This window comes from Pezoporus wallicus, unplaced genomic scaffold (genome assembly GCF_028554395.1).
Source record: "Pezoporus wallicus isolate ANWC-B61680 ecotype Strahan unplaced genomic scaffold, APGP_CSIRO_Pwel_v1 contig_8166, whole genome shotgun sequence".
Lineage (NCBI taxonomy): Eukaryota > Metazoa > Chordata > Aves > Psittaciformes > Psittacidae > Pezoporus > Pezoporus wallicus.
Window position 1 is genome coordinate 2,849,867 of NW_026638114.1, and position 23,421 is coordinate 2,873,287.

The 23,421-nt window shown below is 52.7% G+C and overlaps 1 protein-coding gene across 4 annotated transcripts in view; it reads right to left on the reverse strand.

Annotated features, from left to right (window-relative positions):
- FLT4 (fms related receptor tyrosine kinase 4) overlaps positions 1 to 23,421 on the reverse strand; it is a 54,387-nt gene that overhangs the window by 22,632 nt on the left and 8,334 nt on the right. For all 4 annotated transcript variants that reach the window (XM_057409543.1, XM_057409542.1, XM_057409545.1 and 1 more), the window contains exons 2-5: positions 10,868 to 10,964; positions 4,726 to 5,000; positions 1,137 to 1,249; positions 88 to 250 (exon numbers count right to left, since the gene is read on the reverse strand). In XM_057409543.1, the coding sequence (XP_057265526.1) occupies positions 88 to 250; positions 1,137 to 1,249; positions 4,726 to 5,000; positions 10,868 to 10,964 (648 nt within the window). The remainder of the gene's footprint in view (positions 1 to 87; positions 251 to 1,136; positions 1,250 to 4,725; positions 5,001 to 10,867; positions 10,965 to 23,421) is intronic.

The window sequence follows — 23,421 nt, forward strand, 5'->3', positions numbered from 1 at the left end:
GAGAGGACCATGACAACACCATGAGCCACAGTGATAAATTTCACAGTCATCCAAACTGCTCCCTCCCGCACCTTCCCAAGTATTCACCTGCTATATGGATGATGAATAAATTGGACCTGAAGACCTTCTTGTCAATGACAGTCTCACACTGGACATAGAGGGAATCCCTGATCAAGTGTGTCGGTACCTGCACCCCCTTCTTGTTGTCCCAGAAAGTGCTCTTCCCATCAGGGTGGATGAGGGAATTTTGCTGGAAAAATCAACATTTTGCCAACTGAAAAAAGAAGGTAACAACATTCCCACCCCTTCCAGGCTTTTTGCTGGCTAACACATCCCTTTTGCGGGAAGAAATGATGCAGCATCGTGCTGTGCTGGCCTCCTGCCCTCTCCCCCAAGGGTTTGTCATCTAGGAATCCCAGCCCCCCCTATACCCTGAGCACCGTATCCTGCACCATGAGCCTCTCCATCTGCAGAGTGGGCCAGAGACTTCCAGGAATGGAAACTTCTAGTGATAGCTAAGGAAACCGATACTGATGTCCCAAACATCAGCCCCACTGGGATGAGTGCTGACCTTGGGTAGTGTCCTTCCCGGGCAAGGGAAAGGCCCCTGGCCCCCAGAGTGTCCCTGGAGGCTGTTGTACAATAGTAACACTCATCCTGGAAGGATGTATTTGCATTGTAAAGAAAAAAAAGGGAAAAAAAAAAAAGAAAAAAGAAAAAAGAAAGGCACAAACAAACTGATAACAGAGCTGTTTTTAGTCATCAGCCCCAGGGCTGCAGCCTCTTCCCTCGTGGGGATGCCGATCACCTAAAGGGTTTGTAGATCACAGAGGTGGGAGAAACAGGGGATGCTGCGGGGAAATGGGATTAAAACAAAGTCTTGTTTTGTTTCATAATGCTCCAGGGAAGAGAAGCAAGGTTGGCAGGAAACCCGTGGGGTCTGCCCAAGGGAACTGGACAGCACAGCTTCAACCAGCAAATAAAACGAGGAAGCCAGTGGCTTGTACTTTCCATGGAAAATGTGTCCCATGCATTTTCCATTCCTGGCAGTGCCTGTCCTGCTTCCACGCAGGCAATTACAAATGCAGAACAAATGAACATTGTGGTCCAGAATCTCCCACTGGCCGAGCTCTCACCAAGATCAGAGTGATGTTAAGATCAGGGATGGACACGAGGCATGGTACCCAAGTGTACTCCTTCTTGCTGATGAGAAGGGTCTCCAGCTTATTGATAAATGGCTGTTCAAAATCTGAAGAAGAGATATAAGGAGAACAAGTTACTAAACAGAGGCAAGAAAAGAACTGGGAAGAGGGACCAATCAGAAGAAAAGGACACTTTCTGGCTTGCTTTGCTACAGCATGGGCTTGCCAGAGGGAGTGGTGTTGAGCTGGATGGCCCCATCTGCAATATATAACACTCAGAGGAGACACCTGGAGCTTGGGAATGCAAAGGGAGCAGCAGAGGTGAGTGCCTGGGCCAGCCGGCTCCTCCACATGGAACACTGTACCGGTGGAGCGGCACTTGTGTGACATCTGGCAGTGCTGAAGTCACCTCCCCTTTCCTGTCCCCCTCAAGGTTTCTGCCTGGGTTTGACCCTTTGTGTAACTATCAGGTCTCATCCTGGGCTCAGTGCCTGCCCAGCCGGTGCTGGGCTGTGCCGGGCTGGTGCCATGTAGGCAGCGCGACCTTCCAGGGTGAGGAAGTGATCCGCAGCGGAATGGTATGCAGATGTCATCCTGCAGCCATCCCGGCCGGCAGATAAACAGATGAGCTGAGCTCTCCAGGGCTGCCACCCCACTGCCTCCCAACTGCCGCAAGCACAAATATTGACAGGAAGAACAAACCCACCCCAAATTAATCAGTGACATGACTTAGCAAGGACAGGGACATTGTACTCAACTCCATGGGGACCCAGCACCAAGAAGCAGAGGGTCTGCAGAAGGGGCTGCTGCATCCTGCTCGGTGCATTGTCTGTGTCAAATGAGAAGAGCCCAAGCAGGGCTCCAAGGCGAAAGGAGCTGATGGCAGCAAATAAAGGAGATGTGTTATGGCCCATTGTGCCAGGCACCACCCAGACACAGGGCACAAAGACCAACCTGATCCAAAGAGATAACAAGGCAACAGGCAGCATGGACCCCAATTCTGATTCTTTCCATATACGCTGGAAAGAGCTGGTGAGACCAAGATACACAACACCCTTCTATCCCAGTCCATGGCCAGTAGGAAAGGTGCGAGTTGTCTTCCAGTGCCTCATGCCAGCTGCTGCCTAAGCTGGTCAAAACACATTGGGCCCAAGCCAGCCCAGCCCGGTGCTTCCACTGTTAAGTGCATAAGGGAATTCCTTTAGGTTTTGATCTATCTGATCTAAAACTGTTGCTTCAGTGATATGCTGCAAAGACCTACTGAAGTGCTTTTTCCTACAGCCTAGGTGAAACAAGCCAGGCACAGGAAACGTGTTGGTCAGCTCTTATGAAAATATGGATTGCCCAGAGAATTCTCATCTTTATTTCCTGGGGTTTTGTGCTGCCACAGGATTGCTGACTTCTGAAATCACAGATTTGTTTCCAAGTGTCAATATGTTCCTCATTCCTCTCCTGAGCCCTGGGCAGAGGGAGGAGGTGCACAACTGTCAGAGGTGAGAGAATATGAGGTCCCCTTGAAGCTCAGATGGCAGCCAAGAACTAACTGATTTACTGGGCTGGTCCTGCTGCCAATGAGCTTGTGATTCATGCACTAACTCCCCTCTCTGACCACATCACATATTTTCTATTAGGCTGTCTTAATGGGTCGGATGGGAGTAATTTAGCATCTTCTTCATTAATATATGCTAAGCTTTATGAGATGGGGGCTGTACACATCTTATTCTACCCTGAAGAGGCATTCTGTATGTTTAGAGCGCTATCTGTAGCTGTAATAAAATACACACCTAACCGGACACATGGGAAATGAGACATATGTGTGGAGAATTCATTTGAGAACTGAGCTGCAGGTAAAATGCAGAAGAACCCATTTTTCCAGCCAAGCACAGATATTCTGGTTCCTGGCAATTCCACCAAGCTCTTAACATGAGAAATGAGGTTGATGGATAAACCTGTGGTCTGACCATGCTGTCTCCAAACATCCCCAACACTTACATCAGCCCTTCCAAGTTCTCGAGGGACAGTTTCACATTGCAGCCCAGCTCAGCAGGAACAGGCAGGGCTTTATCTGGATGTTCTGCAATAGCTGTGGTTACTGTATGCCTGGGTTTTCCTGACATGTCCCTTCTCCTGCCTGAAAGCTTGTCCTGTCTGGAAAGGCAGATTCTGAGGTTTCCTGGATGCTTGATAGCCCTAACAGGGCAGAGCCTGATTGTAATGAGTGCAGCCGTGTGCACAGCAACACTGCGAGGTGTTGGCTGGATCTGTTGCACACAGGCTGTCCACAGGCACTGAGAGTCCCATGGGCCCCAACAGTGTGGGATTTATTGCCCCTAAGCTACACTGCACGTGCATACTTGCTGCTCTCTCATAAACAGGAGAGCCATTACTGAGCTGCACATGAGGCTGGGAGTGAGAAGGTGGACAAGGGGGCAAAGTGGCATTTGCTGGATCACAAAGAAAATCAGGCTCCTGCAAAAGCACTCCCTGCATGTAAGCTTGTTGGGTTGTACTTATTTTAAGCGTGTGTTAAGAAGCCTTCTGCCTCCATCCTAATACCCTAGAGTGCCTGAACACCCCTGTCCAGCTCACAGACATCTCCCCACAACATGTCTGGGATCCAGGGAAGTTCTGTCCTGTTTTAGGATGGGCAGCAGAGCCCACAGAAGCGGATGCAATTGCCCAAACAGATCTCCATTCCTCTCCAGCAGCTGCCCAACTTTTCTCATTTGCCCTTGCATTTTTCTCTGCATAGCTGCAGAGGCAAATCTGGCTTTGCCCTGGGACTTCTCAAAAATGCATCTTGTATGTCATGACCTGCCTGGCTCATGACAACTGCACCAACTAATAAATGGGGGTGGAAAGAGAAATAGCTCAGCCAACTGTTTCCAGGGGACAGCCCTCATTTATCTTGCTGGAGCATGCTGCGAGCCGCAGGGGAGACAGCAGAGGGGGAGACCCTGGGTCATTGAGAAGCTGAGTATTGGCCCCTCAGCCACTTGCTGAGCTGAGGTTCCAGCTCCAAGCCTGGTGGATAGCCCTTCTCCTCCAAAACACCTCTCATAATGCTGCCTGTGCAAGCAGCCTCTCTACTGGGTGGAGAGGAGTATCCAAATCTGCCACTGTGGAGTGGCTCCAGGGCCATAGAGCTTGGGGACAGGAGAAGGCTGCACATGGCATGTTTGTACCACTGCTCCTCTGCCTCTGTCTCAGCTTCATGGAACATTATCATCCCGAGCCGCCAGCACCTCAGAGAGCCCCAGCTGCCCAGAAGCTAACGCTGGTGCTTTTTTTAGCGGTGAAGCATCCCTGAGGCCTGGCTTTCACTCCTTAAATTCCTGCATTCCAGCCTGGCTGGAGCGATGCCCCCCGGCCGGGATGTAATTGAATCCCAGGCGCTGCTGCCATGGACGGATATTGACTCCCTCAAAGTGCAGGGAACCACCACCCCCTGTCCCCATCCCTGAGCCTGCAGCAACCACCCTCTGCCCTGGGAGTCTGGGGTGCACTTTGGGCTTTTCCTGCTATGATGCTGGTGCACAGACTGCCCCTCAGCTGCAGGTGCACATGGACGGGTGGCTCTTACCTCTCACAAACACATAGGTGCTGACCGCTGTGGTGCCCTCGATTTTGGCATCAATGTACTTGTAGTAGCAGCGGTAGTAACCCGTGTCGTTCGCCTGGGTCTCCGTCAGCACCAGGACTTTGCAGTACGGCTTCGTGCTGGTGCCCTCGCAGTCTTGTTCTCGGATTGCCCGGCTGCTGCTGGGGGCTGCTGAGGCCACCAACTCGGTCTCCTTCTCCTTCCCAGCAGGGTCCACGTTGCCTCCAGGCCACGACCACTCCAAGGGGTGCTGGCCTCTAAACGTGGGCAAAGAGGAGAGTTAGCTTTGGGCTGAGCAGGGGGAATGCAGTGAGGGTTTAACTGCTCTGTGACTCCACACACATCTCTTGGGCTGAGACATGGCCATCCCCCAAGGAGAGGAACAGACACAAGCAGCTTCACTAATCTGCTTGCTGGGGAAGCAGAGGCTCATCCCTTCCCCAGGCCACCTCTCTGGCCATGCTAAGCTGTAAGATATCAACCCACTCACAAGCAGGACTCCTGCTCCCATGAGTTTGTCCTGCTGATATGGATGCCAGAACAAGAAGCCACATAGAGCCCTGAGGGAAAGGCTCCATTTATTCTCTATTCCCTCTCATTATTAAAAGGGTCCAGAGCTATTAAGAAAACACATGGATGTGATGAGTTCCCTTGGCTCAGCGTAGCTGCTGGCTGGAGCTCATGCTGTGATGAATGGAGTGGGAAGGAGAATGAGGGAAGGAAAGCAGACTGGAAAGAAAATGGGAAGGAGAAAAGCGGGAGGGAGTCAGGGATAAAAGACCTCAAGGTAAAAACAAGGGAGGCTCAGATGACTGCTTCCTTCCCTGCTGCTTTGGGAGGGGGATCTCTTGCTCTGCACAGCACCCTGCTACCCCTTCCCAATTTCTTTCCAGTCTGCTGAGACACTGCGCTGCGGACACCTCTCCATAACCACAGACCCTGTTCACCAGCAGCCCAAAGACAAACAGAGAAGTCCAGGAACTGCAAGAAACCCCCAGGCAGAGCGTGCACGTGTCTATTTATATATAACTGAGGATCTCCCAAGCGGGAAGCTTGCATATGCACATGTACGCACACACGTGCCACCATAGCTTGCTGTAGCTGCACTTTACTACAAACAAAACAAGCTTTTATTTCATGCTGGAAGTTTCCTTCTGTGAAATCAGAGCCCCTTTCAGGGGAAGGCCGAGTCTCCACTTGAAAGTTTGCCAGTAAATCTGAAAGTCACTTAAGAATGTGCAAAAGAAGGGGGGAAAAAAGAAGACCTCGAAAGAGACAGCTGGGGGATGAGAATGGCCCTTTGTCAGCACCGCTTCCTCTACCAGGGGAAACTGGGTTCATCTATTATGCAAGCTGGGAATAGGCATGTTGGCACATGCAGCATCTCTGCTAGGGCAGCTCTGTGGGCAGATGCTTCTAAGCGCAGCCAGATCATGACCATCACCAATAGCTGGACGCAGACAGCAAGAAGGAAGTGAGATGAGGTCCTATTGGAGGGCAAATGGCTCATATGCAAGAGGACAGGATTCCTGTCCAAGCACAGGGAAAGACTTGCCCCTTTGTGTTTGTCTTCAGCAGCTGATTTATCTTCCTGCAGACCTTGCTGTCCTGCTCGCTGTGGCTGAGTTTGGAGATGTTGTGCTGCACTCTCCCCACATCACCAGGCATAAAGGCTCCGGAGGCAGTGACATGCCCCTGGGGACAGCCGTGCAGCCTCTCTGACCCAGCTCAGACTTCTGCCTTCACCAAAAATGCCGTCAGTGCCTGAGGCAGGACTGGAAGCACAGCTCTGGTGGCTTGTGGCCATGGATCGCAGGCAGGCTTTTCCAAAGTAGCCTTCTCACAAGCACTTCAATCAAAATAAAGCACTTGAATTTTGAGTTTCCCCATCCTATGCATGCACAGGGGAAATACAAATAAACCTGATCAACCAGTGGCCTCTGCCATGCCCATTGCTGCTGTGCCCATGGCTCCGGTGCACCAAGCACAGACCATGGGGCTGGCCCCTCTCTCAACCCAGACCCGAGCGCTTCACACCCCAACTGCACAAAGGAGCCCCAAAGCCCTTTGCGGTTGCTCAGGCATTTTTGGCTCTCCACGAGGAGCAGGGCAATTGTACAAGTCTCCAGCGTTTCCGCTTTCTGTTTGTTTACCCTCTGGGATTTTCACACATTATCAGATCCACTTGTTTTATTAACCATCAAGGCTTGCACTAACTGAGTGACACGTATTTGTATAAACACGGATGGGCCAGTACAAACAGACTTGCAGACCAGCCTGCGGGCAGCTCGAAACCAAGGCATTCCTTGATCATGTGCTGCTCAACCAGAGCCCGTGGGGACACAGAAGGTGTAGGCATTAGTGTGAGCCCAAGTTAACCTCAGTGGTGTGCTTAAGAGGACCAGAAGGAGACAGGGAGGATGACAGGCCAGACTCACTTGGGTTTGTTTCCCAATCTACCCTCTGCATTTGAGGGAAGGTCCAGGCAGCAGTTTTGGATGGTTTCCTCCCTCCTGTCGCGTTCAGAGATTTATTCCCAAGTTGTTTTCCTTCAGCTCCGATAATGTGCTGCTGGGTGATGGAGCCTGCTGAAGCCAGCTGGAAACAGATGCATTGTGGGCTTCTCCACAGCTGTTTTCCTAAATATTTTCAGGACAGATGCTCTTCAAGGGAGATGTTGCAATTGGCACCACTTTCCTTCAATCCTCTTTGAAGCTCACAAGCGTGCTGTGATGGGCAAAGCTTGGTTTTGTGGCTTACCTGGGATAAGACAGATCCCCCCTCAGCACCGCAGAGGATGTTCACAGCAGTCACACACATGTAGGAAAGAGCAGCAGGTGGTGTGTGCCCCCGGACGCTGCTCCGGAGCAGTCACAGTGGGGCATTGCCTTATCCTCAGGCTGTTTCAGCCCCGGCACAACACCCGTTTCCTCCATAGGAGCCAAGAGGGCTCTGGGGTCAAAGACTTCCTCTCTGCCAGAGTCAGGTTTGTGCATCTGTGAACCAGCTCTATTAATAAGTCACTGGGCAGCAAAGGACAACCTTGCCCTTCTTTCTGTAAATACCATGTCTCCCTCCCCACCTGGATCTCCAGAACCTGCAGGATGGGATGAGGTGGGATGAGGATGGCACAGCCAGGACCAAGTTGATCCCTCTGGAGGTTCCTGCTGTCGTGCAGCTGGATCCTGCGGGCTCTGCTCCAATATTCATGAGCTGTAACAGCACAAGCTCTCTGCTTTTCCCCAGCACAGGCTGCCGAGGGCATGAATGCAGAGATTCACAATATTCTTTCCTCCCTTCTCAGGATGGGAGCTAATAAAAGATGCACTGTCCATGTGGGCATCAGCCCCTTTGCCCTGCTCTGACACATGCTTAGATCAAAACATCACTGGGGCTCCCAGCCAGCCCTGGCATGATCTGTATTTTGGGGAATGCTCCTGCACCCATCCCCTGCTCTGTGTGGGCCTCTCAAGAGTGCACTGTGTTGGGTGGCAAGGGAACATGCCTGTGTGTGATGCCATCTGCAAAAGCACAGCCCCAGCATCTGGTGGCTCCTTGTGGCGTGCTGTGCCTTTGTGTCTCTGCTAAGCATGCCCAGCTCCAGAAGCATTGCTTATCCCATGGCCTGGCATGGACTCTGGTCACTGATGATGCTAGGTGGGCTGCAGAGCTGCGGGTATGTGAGATCCAGGCTGCTGCAAGGGAGCCCGAGAGTGCAGTTGGCTGCGCTTGAAAGGTCTCCAGGGAGTCTCACATGGTGGGTTTTGAGCTCGGCTTTCTGCTGCAGCACTGCTTCAAGCAGGCTCATACTCCTGGCTCCAGGGCAGCTTGAAGAGCAGCCAGAGGACATTGCTCTCAAGGGAAGACCAGGGTCAAACTGAAGGCACCTCCAGCATGATGCTCAGCAGGAAATCCCTGGATCCTGGATTTGATTTCATATTTGTTTCTGCCCTACCCTGCCCCACCACCCTCTCCTTTGCCTGTTCTCTTGGTGGTCTGCATGTTTTTGCCTTCAGCTCCCATTAACACAAGTCAGGTCCTCCCAGGGTGGGCCATGGTCAAGACAAGAGGTTGGAGAAGCAGCTGGGTGTAATCAGAGATCCAGGGACCAGGAAAGATTTACTTTTCATTCAAGCGAAATAATAGTGTCCTGCAGTCAAAGTCCTTTCCTCAAGGCATTAGACAAACATGGGCTTGAGAGCTCAGAAGGAGAAGGGGAACCTCTGAGCCATACAGGAGATGCTGAGACCTGCAGATGGTGTGAAGGACACTGCACAGCCTACAAGGAGCACGGCTGGGACAGCAGGATGCAGGAGTGAGGGGCAGCCAGGGGCCAACATGAGCAGAGAGTGCATGGGTTTTAGTACTATTTGCAGGTGGTCCTGCAGCTCTCTTGCTGGCCTGTTTAGTCCTGCACTGCACTTGGAGCCAGGAGTAGGGCTCTTCCTTATCTCAGCTGTGTCCATGCCAGTGTGCTGTGAGCCTGAAGGATGAACCTTGTCACTGCAGCAGGAAACAAGGAGCTTGTTCCCACTTGACTCTGTAGCTTGCACAATGCAGGCCATGGACAGTCTGCACTGGAAATAAGTTTTTGTTTTCCACTTCATGTGATTCTCCTTCGTATTAATTGATAGCTAAAAAGTGCACAAGGTAAGGGCAGCCTTGTCCACAGTCCAGGAGGGTTACCTGCAAAGAAAGGCTTTCCACTTTTCATGGTGCTAAACAGATATGCTCTTGCTTGAGTGCAGAAGATACTGTCTTTAACCACAACTCAACTTCAGGATGTCCTTTAGCTTTGGCTCAATCTGTGAGCAATACGGCCTTGAAAACACTTTCTGTGTCCCTCCCTGGCCCACTGCTGAGAAAGGGTCTGGTCTGATTATAAGCTCATTCAGAATAATTTCACTGAATCTCCCCTATTCCAAGGTTTTAACAGAGAGTGTCAGTTCCAGTGTCAACCATGGATGCTGCCACAGTAGAGCACTGGAGCCCCAGACTCTTTCCTTTATGCCCCCGCAGCAGCTACATGGCTGACCACAGTTCTCCAGCTCTTGCACTTCCTACAACCCAGCACACACCATGACTCCTCAGGTCACCATACGAACAAACCCACAACCACTTATCTTCCCAGACCGAGATCCGTTCAGTATGACCATCAACAACCTTTCCTCTGTCCCTCTCCCCTGGCTATGAACTGGTTCACAAAGTAAAAGCAATGCCATCTGTTCCAGGAAAAGTTAAATATGTTTGTGACAAGACATGAACACAATGCCAGCCAAGTGCTTGCAGTAATTGCTCCATGGTTATATATAACACTGAGGAACACCCATTTGAGGCCCACGCTGAATTTATATCCCCACTGGCCCCTAGCACTCAGATCCCAGGCATGGATCTGCTTTCAGCTGCTGAAGGGAAACTCCAGGTTTGACAGGAAAATTGATCTTGATCAGTTCTCCAGGATAGGGGGTAGTGCTGAAAACACGCAGAGCCAAGTGTCCCAGCATGGGATAAATCAGTTCAGGCACATCATCTTCTCAGAGCCACATCTCCAGAACAACCGGAGATGCTCCAGCTCTTCAAACAGTTATTCACCTGGCCTCACTGGGACTTCTCTTCACCCCCATGTGTACGAGGCAGAGCATGAAATCCCAGCTTCCTAGAAAAGCTGGAAGCCTCTCACAGCCACCCCTGAGTACATTCTTGCCTTCTCCCATGGACATTTCTCAATGTGCCTGCAAATAACCTGCCAGATTTAAAAACCAGAGCTGCGGCCCCTGAAGACCTGAGAATAAGCAACATCAGAAAGACAAGGAGAGTCAGGAAGGCCAGTTTCCCCAAAGAGCTTACAAGGGAGCTATCAGATCATACACATGTTTCTGTATCTTCCTTCTGCCTGCAAGACTACAGCAGAGGTTATCACCATCTCTCCTGAGACATCTTCAGCTTCTTCAATTAATTAATTAGATGAATTCACACTTGGTGAACGTGGAGGGTTTCCAGTCAGCTGTGCTGATTTGCAGGTGTACTGCAGTCAGGGTGTCCCTGGTGGGCTCTCCTTGCCTGGTCCTCCAACACTCACCAGGCAGGAGCAGTCTAGGCAGGGCCACGCTTGCTTGTGCCTTACCTGCAGGTGATGGTCAGCGTATCCTTGGCGTTGATGATGTGCTCCTCCTCAGTGATGCTAAGAGTAGGGGGGGTCATAGAATAGCTGCTCACCAGATCTGTGGAGAGAAAGGAGAGAGGGGATGATGCAGACATCTTTTAGTCCTGACCCACCACTGTAAGCAGCAGCTAGCCTGGCATCATGGGCCTCTTGAAGGAAGCAGCTCATAGGAGTCTGCTCCTAAAAGACAGTTTAATGCTGGCTCATTGAGCCGCAAGTGGTTCATTTGCAGCCTCTCTGGCTCCAGTGAGCAGCTCTTCAACAACAGCCCCAGAGCCAGACAGTTCTTGGGCTCAGACAGGCAGACTAGCACAGATGAGGGCCAGAAAAAGAATGGCAGACCAGAAATCAGGGAATTCAGGTGTGGCCATTCCTCACCAGGTGACTGAGATTGAGCTCATTTGGAATAGGTCTCTGAAATGTTCTTATCTGTTGACTGGAGGCAGTGTGGAAGGAGACTTTTCTATACACATGTAGTTTTCTGTAATTAGAGGGCTAAATCAGGGTGCCCAGATACCACAAATGCAAAACTCTTGCATTTGTACAGAGATGCTCTCAGAAGCTGGCAGTGATTTACTGAATGCCCTTCTCCTGCTGGGCACTCTCAGGTACAGGACCAAGCCTCTGGGGATTACAGCAGCCCCCTTCCCTCCACCAAAGCTGGATAGACATTCCAGGGGTGAAGTTATCCAGGCTCAAGGACAGGCAGTTAAACATTATCACACTGTTCTTCCAGCTTTGTCTGGGAGAGTCCTACTTCTCCAATGCTTGCATCTCCGGCATGCCAGACATGCACCCTAAGCGAGCTCCTCATGGACAAAACATCTCGAAGTACCGGTTACCCTCAGAGACATACCCCTTGTTTTTCATTAGCAGTGTTACCGACTGTCATTACTGTGTGATCGTTATCTTAAAACTCCAGCTTCTGGAGATGTGAGATAATTCAAAAGAGAAATCTCAGTGACTGCAAAAACAAGCAAGCAAACTAACCCGAAATAGAAAAAAACATCAACGTTGTGAAATGTGAAGCTGTGACTCAGGTAGATGTTAATGCTAAGGAAGAAAAGAACGCAAAACTACGTTGGTAACTCGATTCTCTATAGAAACACCAGGTTTTTGCGACCACGTTGTGTGCGTCTCTGTCTCCTTCCCCCGTAACACTCAAACCCATGTATCAGGGATGTGACGGGGAGATGCGACAGATCGCCAGCGGCAGGAACGCTGTGTGACACCTCTCCTCCAAAACCATGGCCTGAGGACCGCAGCCCTTGGAATCCCTATGGCAGAGCCACCATGAATGTGTCTCCATGGTGAAACCAGGAGACGCCAATGGCCACCAGCCCCTCTGACACGCGGTCTCTGAGATGCCCATGGCGAAGCCGAGGTGCCGGGGTCCAGCGCCATCAGGAGAGGCTGCAGAGGGGGACCCTGCGGCGGAGCAGGGACGTGCGGAGCGGCACCGCCAGCCCAGGGCCGCCGGCCTTGTTCTCCCCGATTGTTCTCCACTTCCTTCCCGCCTGCGCGCGGCTCCGAGGAGGTGTCCCCATGGCTGCCCCCATGGCAACGGCGGGGTGACAGCCATCCCCCCCCGCCACCTCCTGCCTCCTCTTCCATCACCCATGTGAGGCGGCATCAGCCCCAGCCCACCTCAGCCTGGGTGTGGGTCCTGCTCCCCACGGCCTGTCCTGCAGACACCCCTCTCCCAGTGACAACAGCAGCCGTCGGTCACCATTCAGCACACGCTGGCTGGCGTCACCATGGCCTCTGGAACCGGCGTTCAGCCCCCGTGGAGGACCTAGCCCTGCCTCATGCCTCCAACCTCCCCTTCTCCAAGGGAGGGGACGTCAAATGTCACACACAAAAATGTGCCCCGGGGCTGTGCAAATAAATGACCACATTTTTGGTAAAATCCCTTCAAAATGTAACGAGGTTTATTAAAAAAAGGGGGGGGAAAGGAATCTGACCGCTAAGCTGCATTTCCTATTAATGCTGGACATGCTTATCCCAGTGCAAACACTGCTCTCCAGATGGCCACAGCCTGCCAGTCCATCTCCCCAGCAAGCAGCAATGCCTGCGCCTCCATGGTGCTCAGCCCAAAATGCAAAGGATATGGCTTGCCATGGGGCTGGCTGGGACAACAGACCCTCTCATCCCATCAGTGCTCTGGGGGCAGCAAGAAGAAAGCTAATCCCAAACCCCTGGTACAGCAATATCTGGGGCTGGCTGTGACTGGAGCCAAGTTGAGTCTTAAAACCAGAGTTTTTCACCCCTTGCCTGAACCACTAAATAAGCTGTCCAAGGTGACAGGAGCCTCTCGGGTGATGCTGTGCGCTGCATCTGCCCCACCGCTGGGCTCAGAGGGAGCAGGATGGCTGCAGAAATAACCCCCTGCCTCCCTTCACGTGCTGCACGGTGACCTGTTAGCAAACAACGCCAGGGGGTGGAGGGGAAGAAAGGAAAAGTACGATCTGTGCAGGTTGAGGCTGTGGGATTCCTGCAGATGCATCCTGTCCGTGGCCCTCCGCGAGTACAACAGGAAAAGGAGCCATTGCTCCCTCCGAAAGCACCGTGGCGCAGGGATGGGATGGCTCTTGTGGCTGTCCAGCCTCCTCACCAGCCTGCCGGGAGCTTCAGGGACTCCCCGCATCAGGCACGGGATCGTGCTGGGGACCCACTGCTCACCCTGACGTCCCACACTCATCTCAGGATGCTGATGTCCACAGGCACCTATGGCATCTAAAACAGGCAAAGGGATGCAAAGAGCCATTCCCAGCCTGCAGAAGCATCTTCAAGGCCGTCAGCTTTATCCCCCTCACAAGTTTTTCATCCCTCTCTGTGCTTGCCAGATGGATCCACCCCATTGCTGCCCCTGTCCTTCCCATCCCCAGGGGACCGTGTGTCCTGCTATGGCTCTCTCACTCTCCCCAGCACTGAACTTGGTGCCGAGTTTGGCCGTTAAATCTCTGCTAACTGACATACAGATGGTTTGTGTCTCCAGCAAATCCCAGGGTGCGAGGGAGATGTCTCCAGAGCATGGAGCGCCTCCTCTCCTCCGAGTCCCTCCTTCCCCACCTCCAACCTTGGTGATGCTCAATCTCCTCAGCGCTCCGAGCAGATCCCGCTCTCTCATACACGCCAAATCGTGCCCTTGCACAGGGAGAGCATTAGTGTAATTAAAAAGGCATGCAGCAGCCCCAGCGAGCTTTGTTTTTAAAAGATGGTTTCCAAGCAAGTTGGCAGCGGGATATTAAAATAAACAGAGGGGGATTGATGGGATGCGGCGAGAGGAAGCAGGATCCCACAGCCACTCACACCTTGTCTACTTTCAGAGGAGTGCGTTTCCCAGCGCTTTCCCTAGCCTTGATCTCTCGGCGCTCGGCTCTGCAAGGGGCCAGGTTGCACCCAGGTCCTTCTCTTTATATCTGCTGGTTCCATTTCCTCCATCCCCCTCTGCCTCTTTCTGCACCCTGAAGTCACTGCAGCTCCCAGCACGGCGGTAGGGCTGGGATCCTACATCCCAGGGCTCTCCCTGCCTGCTGGGGAAGCCATGCTCACCCTAGAAAGCGCTCTCCACGCTGGGGCATCTTGCAGAGACCCAGCAGCCTGCAGGCTCCAGCCTTGTGCCTGACCTCACCTCTCCACGCTCATGGGGCTGTTTTCCCTTGTAATGGCTGCAGATGGTTAAATCACTGCAAAGCATTTATGTCGGAGGCAGCACGGCTGCGGTGAGCAGCGGGTTTGGAAACCCATGCGAAGGCTGGGCATGGGTGAAGGTGCAGGCATAGCATGGCACAACACGGCTCCCACTCTCCGTCTGCTTCCACCCGCAGGAAGCCCTGCACCGGATCCTCACTCCGAGCCCCCGCACACCACCTCAGCCCCTCTCCGCTTCCCCTTCCCTCCCTCTCTGCTGAGTCGGCCCCGCTGACTGATTAACGGGCGCCTTTCCGGACAGGGTTTTGTTCACACTCTGTCCTTCTCGCTGACTTCCTTCCCCGGCGCTGGGCTGGATCGCTCTGGCCGTGGCCGCCGCGTGTCCCCAGCTAACCGGCACGGCTCACGCTCCTGCCACCACAGGTACTGCTGAGGCTGGGGGTTCCCGCTTGTCTCCCTGCACCTCACATGCACAGCCCAACCCAGCCCGGCTGCCCCAGTGCTGTACTGGGGCAAAAGAAAGGCTGGAAGGGACAAAAAGGTGTCTTTTCCTATAACAAAGCTTTCCTGACTCTGCTTCCCCATCCCCACTTTGTGGCATCCAGGCAAAATTCCCAGTCAATGAGCATCCTGACAAAGCAAGGCAGGAACTTGAGATTCCAGGACACTTTGTACAAAAGGGATTTCTGGCAGGTTTCTGGTAGGTAATTGCATCCCCAGACTGAGGATCCAGGATGGAGCCCCTGAATTTACCCACATCCCCAGTGTGCAATGCAAAGCCCATGGATGAGTCTCATCTGACTCATAGGATTCAGGCAGCTCCTTTGACCCACCCCTGGCCAGAGCTCAACAGCACTCCGAATGCCCTGGGATTGCTCAAGGCCCAGCACTACCTTATAGCCCAATGTGACCCATCTTCCAAAGCATCTCCTGTTCCACTTGGGTTTTACCCCCAGCCCAAACCTTTGGCTGCAGGATGCAACGCCAGTGGTGGGGTCCTTCCCTTGCAAGCAGGGCAAGGCATGCACTTAGACCTGCAATCACACACCATAGCTACTACGAGAGCACAGACTGCTCCTGGAGAGCCAGCAATAAAATTCTGGTACCTCACTGTCAATTGATGAAATGGGGACTGAATGACCCTTTCTGATGCAGAACAGCAGCAATAGCTGGTACTGGGGGACAGGGAGGAGAAACTTTGCTCTGCCCTTTCTGCAGACCTCTCCTCCAGCTTTGCAGGTTTGTCCAGTCCTTGGGATTATCCAAATTAGCAGCATTTGTTGGTAAAACTGCACGTGCATCATTGCCCTGCAGGAACTAACCCCAGCCAGCTTCCCTGCCTGCTCCAGCTCCCTCTTCCCCACCTGCCCTGTGCTGGTGTAACCGAGTGCCCTGGTGCTGGAGGACCTGCAGCTGCCCACAGACACATGGAAGTCCACATGCTGGAGGCAGAGCCGGGCCAACTTCCCACCTCCAGGGCTGTGAAGTTCCCTCATGGAGTGACTGCTTCTCATGCACAGGGCAAGCATCCAGCTGTGGGCTGGAGTGGCAAAGCATGAGTGTCACGTCATACGAGGAGCAGGCAGCTGGCAGGGCAGCAGGGGGAATTTGGACGTAGGGCTGTCAGCTCCTCCTCTTCCTCCTCCCGGTGCTTGCCAGCACGGAGGAAGGCTTGTTTTGCAGAGAGGTGAGATATCACACGAGGCTGAGAAATGAATGGCAGGCTCCAGCAAACGTGGGGGTGAAATACCAGGTGTTTTCTCTCCAGCCTCACAGCGGGCAGGGTGAGTTCCAAACCATGGTGGGAATTCACTCCAATGGAGCAGGTTCTGGCCAGGAGACACCCATGCTCATGGTGAGGCTGGGGGAAAAACAGAGAGGTGGCGTGCTAAAGGGCTCTGTGGGCAAGATGGAAACCGGCTGAGGTGTAACCAATGAGTAAATCAAACCCTATAATGGTAGAAAACTGGAAATCCTCCCAAAATGATGTATTCGCACAAGGGCAAAGGAAGCAGGTCCCTTCTGTTATAGCATTCATGAAAGAGGCCCTTTTTCTGCAACTCAGGGTTGACCATCACCTCAAACCTGTCCCAGAAGGGATTAAACACAGGGGCTGTGCTCCTCTGTGCAGCATCAGACCCTCTGCACCCTGTGTTGTGCTACTGCAGCATCACTGATCACTGTCCCAGCTGCACAACTGACCCCCAGGCACAAAGAGCTCATTCAGACCCAGAGCAACACCTTTCCCCCTCTCAGGGTGGGTGATGCTAATGGTGAGGCAACACTCCTCTTGTCCAGAGATTTTAATCTATGGACCTCCAAGCCCTCAGTCGCACCAAATCAAAAGCGTGGTGGATCTGTGTCCTCCCCGTTTGGTGAGGATATTCCCAAATCAGGTGCTCCTTTGCTTCAACCAGAACAAGCTGTCATTATTCAAGGGCTACAAGGCACTAATAATTACAAGAATTCAACCAACTCTCGCAGACACAGAGGTGATCATCATTATTGGGTGCCTGATCCCTCCTGTTCAGTACCAAAGGCATAACAAGACCTTAATTTGCCCCAGGACACCTCTGGGTAAGTTGGTGTATGGAGGCAGGAGCTCTTGGACTTTCCAGGCTGGCAGTCTCATCAGCAGACAGAAAGCAGAATACACTTTCAAGAGAGCTGGGCTGTCCTGAGGAGCAAAGTTACCCTTGCATCCTTCAGTCCTGGTCCCTTGGCGCCTCTAGGCAGGGATTTAAAGGAGGGTATCTCACAAATGAGCTGCCCTGAGGCAGCAAGCACAGCTATACGTGATGCCCGACCATGATGCCACCTGCTTTAGGGACTCTGGTCTGCATGGGCACAGCCACCATGGTGCCGTCATCCCAAAGCATCCTAAAAGGGGTCAAGGAGCGCTGTCTGGGAGTGTTTATCTGTCTGCCTTTCTCCCCCCGCAGGAAGCACTATCTCACCATCGCCCTGCCTCACTCCAGCCTGGTTTCCTGCTCCATCCTGCCAGGTTTACCCTGCTTTTTCCTCCTCCCCTCCCCCTGCCCCATGCTGTCAGCCCGTGTTTGCATTTCTGTCTCCTGCCGTCTTTCCTCTCCCTGACACCCCCCCGTGCTCACTCCCTACTCCATCCTCCCCAAGAGGCTACGTCCTGAGCCAAAGTTAGCCTCTGTCAGGTAGCCACATGTCCGGCCTGGGGCAGCGGGTCAGCCGGGGCCACCCTGCAGACCTCTTCCAGGATCTCTGCTGTCAGCAGCCTCCCCAGGCCCCAGGGGAGCCAGCTGTTTGCTGCTCTGCTCGGGTGAGGGATGCTCCCGCACATCAGAGAGCTCGTTTCCCCTCGGCCCACCCTTTCTGCTGCTGGCCAGACACCGCTTTGTTTGGTCCCCCATTCCCTGAATCGCTCCGGGTTTGTTGGCTGCCTGCTCCTGCCCGGAGAATCCTTTTCCTGCCTTTGAGATAGAGGATGCTCGAGCCATCTGTGCGTTTTATTTCCTTGTAGAAACTAACAAGCCAAGGATTGCTTCCTCTCCCTGACATTTCGGAGGGCAGCTCCGGCTCAGCGGGATGCGCGGGGAGGGGAGCGGGAGCCCAGTGCCTTCAGGCAGGAACAGGACCTATTCTGTCCACAGGATTCACTCCTCAAGGGGCAGAAATCCTCAGACCTGCCAAAACGCCACTGCCAGGGGCCCAAGATGAGCCGCCCTGCTCAGCATACACAGCCACCCCTCTTCCAGTGGCCCCTATTAACCGCACGGCTAAACCTCACAAAACTCAATTAAAATTATCCTCCCACATCTCCAGCGCTGTCCGGTTGCTTCTCCTCTTGTTTTAATTTACTTCTTTGAAAAGCTCACCCTGCTCACATCCTCTGCCCCCGCAGGACGTGATTAACGTGGCCTAGAAAGAGCACAGGGATCGGATGGCTTTAGGGACCTGGCAACAGAAATTAACACCCTTCATTATGTCTCTAACCTGAAGGGAGGCAATGGATGGTCCACAGCCTGTGTGAAATGAGTGCTGGGCCATATCTGTTACCTGGAAGACAGCTACTGCCAGCAAAACGGATGGCCAGGATGGGCTGGGAACTCTACCCCGTATCTTACACCCAGGTGTAACTCCAGGGGAGTATTTTGGCTGAAATAACTCTGGCAGCAGTGGTACAAACCCATAGGACACTGAAGAGACTTCTTTGGCCACTGAGAAGAAAGGATAAGCCTATACAGTGACAAAGGTTGGGTGACATGGTTCAGTGTGAGGTGTCCCTGCCCATGGCAGGGGGGATGGAACTGGATGATCATAAGGTCCTTTCCAACCCTAACTATTCTATGATTCTATAAAGGGAAAACAACTAAAGAAAATTACCATCAACTGCTTCTCAGCTGTACCTGATGAAGTTACAAGGCAGATGACAAAGCACCTTCTCATGCAACTCAGCTAAACTGTGGATTTTGCCACTGTGGGAGGCCCACAGAGAGATTCCCAAAGAGAGGAATATGCTCTCAGAGGACAAGTCACCACCAGCTCCTACACACACTGATCCAGGTGAGACATCCAGGTCTAGGAGCCTCTAAACTGCTCACTACCAAAGCAGAGTGGGTGCATAGGGCAGGATTCCCCTGCACATGCCAGGGCATCCTCCCCTTTCCTGGAGCCCCATCTGCTCATGCAGGGCCAGGACCAGCTCTAGTACTTGGGCAGAAGAAGGTAAAAGCCTGGGAAGCAGTGGAGAGGAGACCCTCACTTTGGACATCAGTAACTACATCTCCATCATGAGCTCCGAGGCTCAGGTGAAATTCCTGTCAAAGCAAGCCACAGATGTGCATTGGGGGAAGATGGAGCACAAGCTAAGCGAGGCTTCAGCATCCAACTCTCACTGGGAGATGAAGCAGCAGCAGCTGACTGGGAAGTCAGACAGAGCCCGAGGGTGGGCACTGAGCACAGAGAGGAAAGGGCAGCAGCACTTGGAAAGAAAAAAGCTAGTCTCAGGGTTGTTTTTACCTTGATGTGTGTGGGCTTAATGGCTGGCCTTTGAAGTTTAGCTCTTTCCAAGACTGCTGGCTTATGGACAGGCTGAGCAGAACACTGAGGAAACCCCTGTACCCCACTCAGGGCAGTTGTCCCCATCATGAGCAGACCTGCAGACTCTGCCTGCCTCCTGCTGCAGCCAGCCTGGCCATGCTGGGCTTTTACAGGGGCCTGCAAGCCACACAGCTGGATTGGGAGGCACCATGCCAAGCGGAAAAGACTTGTTCCTCCATCTTCGTGTCCCTGGAGTTTGCATCCAGATGTTTGCTACTTTGCTGTGAATTGAAATCAACTCAGAGCCCTCAAACCAAACAGCTGCCCTGGAGCTGGCAGTGCCTGTTCTCTGCAGCACAACCCATCCTCAAGTTGATCCCCTGCTGCTGAGTGCCAGGGAAGCTGATGAACAGGGTAAGTGGGGAACAACAGTTTTGCAATTAGATGATTATCTTGGCCTTGGAAAACCTGGATTCAATCCCCCATCTGCTCCAGGCTTCCTGCAAGCTCCTCATGCAGCTTCTTTGTACCTCCATCCTCGCCCGAGCCACAGAGGGTAGGGCAGCTGGAACTGGGCTGCTTTGGCTTGGAAAAAAGAAGATACTCAAGCAAGAAAGGAGGAATCCTGATTTCTTCTAATGAAAGATAAGAAGGAACAAAGAAAATGCCTGATATTATCTCTGAGCCAATGCAACATGAAAAAGCTACATTAGATGTGGATGGATCCAGAAAATAGGATGCAAAGGCAAAGCGCAGGAAGAATTTAAACTTCCTGATTATCAAAGCGGGGTTTTCAAGCATCGAGTATAATCTAAAAATAATAATAACAATAAAAAAGCAAAGGGAAGAATGGTCACGGGCACGAGCACGGGGAGCAGGAGAGCACGGACCCCCCCTTCCCCGGCACAGCTTCCGCATTGCACACCCGCACGTGCGCATCCGCACGACCCCTTCTGCTGCCTCCGTCGGGGTGGGCACGAGGAGAGGCAGGAAGATCACAGGCACACGCTCTTCAAAGCAGAGCTAGTCATCAGAGGTAGCGGCAGAGGAAGGAAGCCTCAGGTACGAGGTCAGACGTGCTCAAGCAGAGAGGGCTGCTGGGAGAGCTCTGAGCGCTCGCTGCAGATCTGAGAGCCCTCCTGGCACCCACGCAGGCAGGACAGGAGGTGCAATTCCCTGGGGTAAATGCACCTACAGCAACACAGGGGATAAGAAATTTCAGGGCTCCTGGAAAACACTGCACAGCTCGGCTCCGTGCCATGCTTGAAAGCAGCCGGAGCCGGCCAAACCCAGAGCCTCCCATAATGTGTTAATACAAATCTTACTGGGCTCTTTACAGGTTCCTCAAGAGGAGAAGACTCCAGAGAGCACAGCAAAGCTCTCCCCCCACATAGGGCTTTGCTGGTTGCTCCTCACCCCCAGGTCAGTGATCCTCTCTGCTTCCTAACGGGCAGAAAGACTTGAAGATGAAGAGACTTGGGGCACTGGGAGGAAAGCCAGCCCCACAGGGCTGTCCAGGGCAGTGATGGCAAGTTCAATGCACACACTCTCCGTTTCTCTTGGCACAGAGCTGTGACCACAAGCCAGGACCCGCTGCAGCAGGAGATGATAATGATCATCTCCGAGAGCCAAAGTGTATCAGGGCATTCGCGTCACTTGAGATTAGCTGGCTGTTTAACATCTGCACAGATTTCTCTCTCCACCTCCACATAACACCCCTCACGCAGCTATGAAACTCATTTAATTCCCTTCCAAGAAAGGCTGAGTTGGAAATGTCACACTATCACAGCACAGTTCCTACGATGAAACACCCAGCCTAAATGGCAGCGTTGGACTCTGGAGCCATTTGGAGGCCAGTTTAGCTAAACCCCATTATGCTGCCATTTAAAAACAGTTTCCAAGAGGGTTACCAAGTTCCATAAACACCCCGTTACTCTTGTTAATGCTCAGAGCCTGACTGTTGTTTTCCCGTTCAAAGGTGCTTCCCTTGCCACGCAGCTCAGTGGGGAGAGCACGCAAGCGGACGCAATGGGAAGGAAGCGTTTACACATGCTAATGACTTCCACCAAAGGAGCACAAGCACTAACAGGGAAATTGTGCTAAAGAGACAACACGCCACTTCCTTGGCTGTCCCTATGTGGTCACCACAAGGTACTCTGTGCTCAGAGCCGTGGGGTGAGGCTGGGGATGGCCTTCCTTGGGAAAGCCAAGGCGTGAACGAAGGGAAGACACTGGCTTGGACCACAAAGGCAGGAGAAGCTGTTTGGCAGCGAGGCTGTTTTGGCACCACACTGGACCAAGGGGCTGAGGACACACATGGGCCCTTTCCTATTCCCAGCAACGTGGGTCTGGGTGCCAGAGCCTTTCCAGGTGCTGTTCAGGCCATTTCGGCAGCGCATCTCTCCTCACGCCAGCGCAGGTTTCCTAAGTTCACATGGGGCCCTGTTTATTTTACTTCTTTTTTTACATCTACTATTGTACTAAGAAGTGTTTTTCTTCTGGCAAAGGTTACTGTGGGGCCAGCGCTGTGCGGAGTCTCCTGCCTTCCATCACCACTATAGCCTCAGAGCGGGAGCTCAGCCTGGCCAATGCTGCTTATCTTCAATGAATGCAGGCTTGTATTTCCACTGCCATATAAAAAATAGACCCCAGCTCTCCCCCTCCTCCCCAGAGCATTCTTTGAAATGCCACCCAGGCCTTGTTATTGCTGGGAGGCTGGAGAGCCAGGGATTAAGTGCCTCAGGATGCATTAGGCTTTATTTGTCTAAGCAGCCAAGGGTGAGGAGCAGCCATAAATATTGTGAAATACCAAGCATTGTGGAGGGGCAATGTTGGGCAATGCAGGCACCGCGGCAGCAGCATCCCACCTTGGGCTGGGTGCAGTTCTGGTGTGACTGATGTCATTGGAAAAGTTCTTGCCTCCCTACAATACCCATCCTCATGCGTGCAAACTGCGGACAGCAAGCTACCACCCATGCCTTCTGGTTGACTGCATTAGTCCTTGTGGCACGTGAGCAAGCAAATGTGGTGGATGCCGTCACCCAACAGGACATACATAGTGTCTGAGCCTGTTTGCTCAGAACAGGGTGGTATGGGGTGCGCTGTGGCTCCCTTTCACCTGCTAACTGGGATGTCATGGCACAGAGGGGAGATGAAGATCCCATCCCAGCACCAGAACTCAGAGACAGCAGCCCAGGACCTGCCAAGTCTGATAGCCTGGCAACAGCCAACAAACCAAATGAGGAGTCATCAGGCCCAGATGCACGCTACATCAGTTGGATTGCTTTACAAAGGCATCACTAGGTAGCCCCATTTGCAGGCAAGGTAGTTGCTTTCCCTATGCTTCATCCCAGCACAAGGACCATGCACTGCCTGCCCAGCAGCACTGGGATTTTCTCAGCGTGAATGCATCTCCCCTGGGAGCATCCCCCATTGCAGCCATCCACCATGCTTTTGGGACACACCATTAAACTTCTGCCCTTTGCTTCCCAAGGGCCCAGCACTGCAGCGGGGTGAAGGGATGATGGCCACTTAGACCAGATTACACCTCACTGGGGACCCTGCTCAGGCTAGGATAACCCAACACCTAAGTGATTGATTTCTGTGGGTGCTGGATGCCGTCACCTCTCCTGGATGCAGTTTTGCTGCTGCCATCGCTCTGAGCTGGCATTTCCAAATCTGAGTGTAAACCACAATTCGTGCCCAGCCTTCTTGCCTTAGTAAATATCAAGATTCACTGTCATCCATGGAAACTGCTGACTTGACCCTCACTTCTGTCAGTATTTATTCTTTTAGGTCACCGTATCTAACATCCACCTCAGCAGAGGCCAGTATTTCAGAAATGG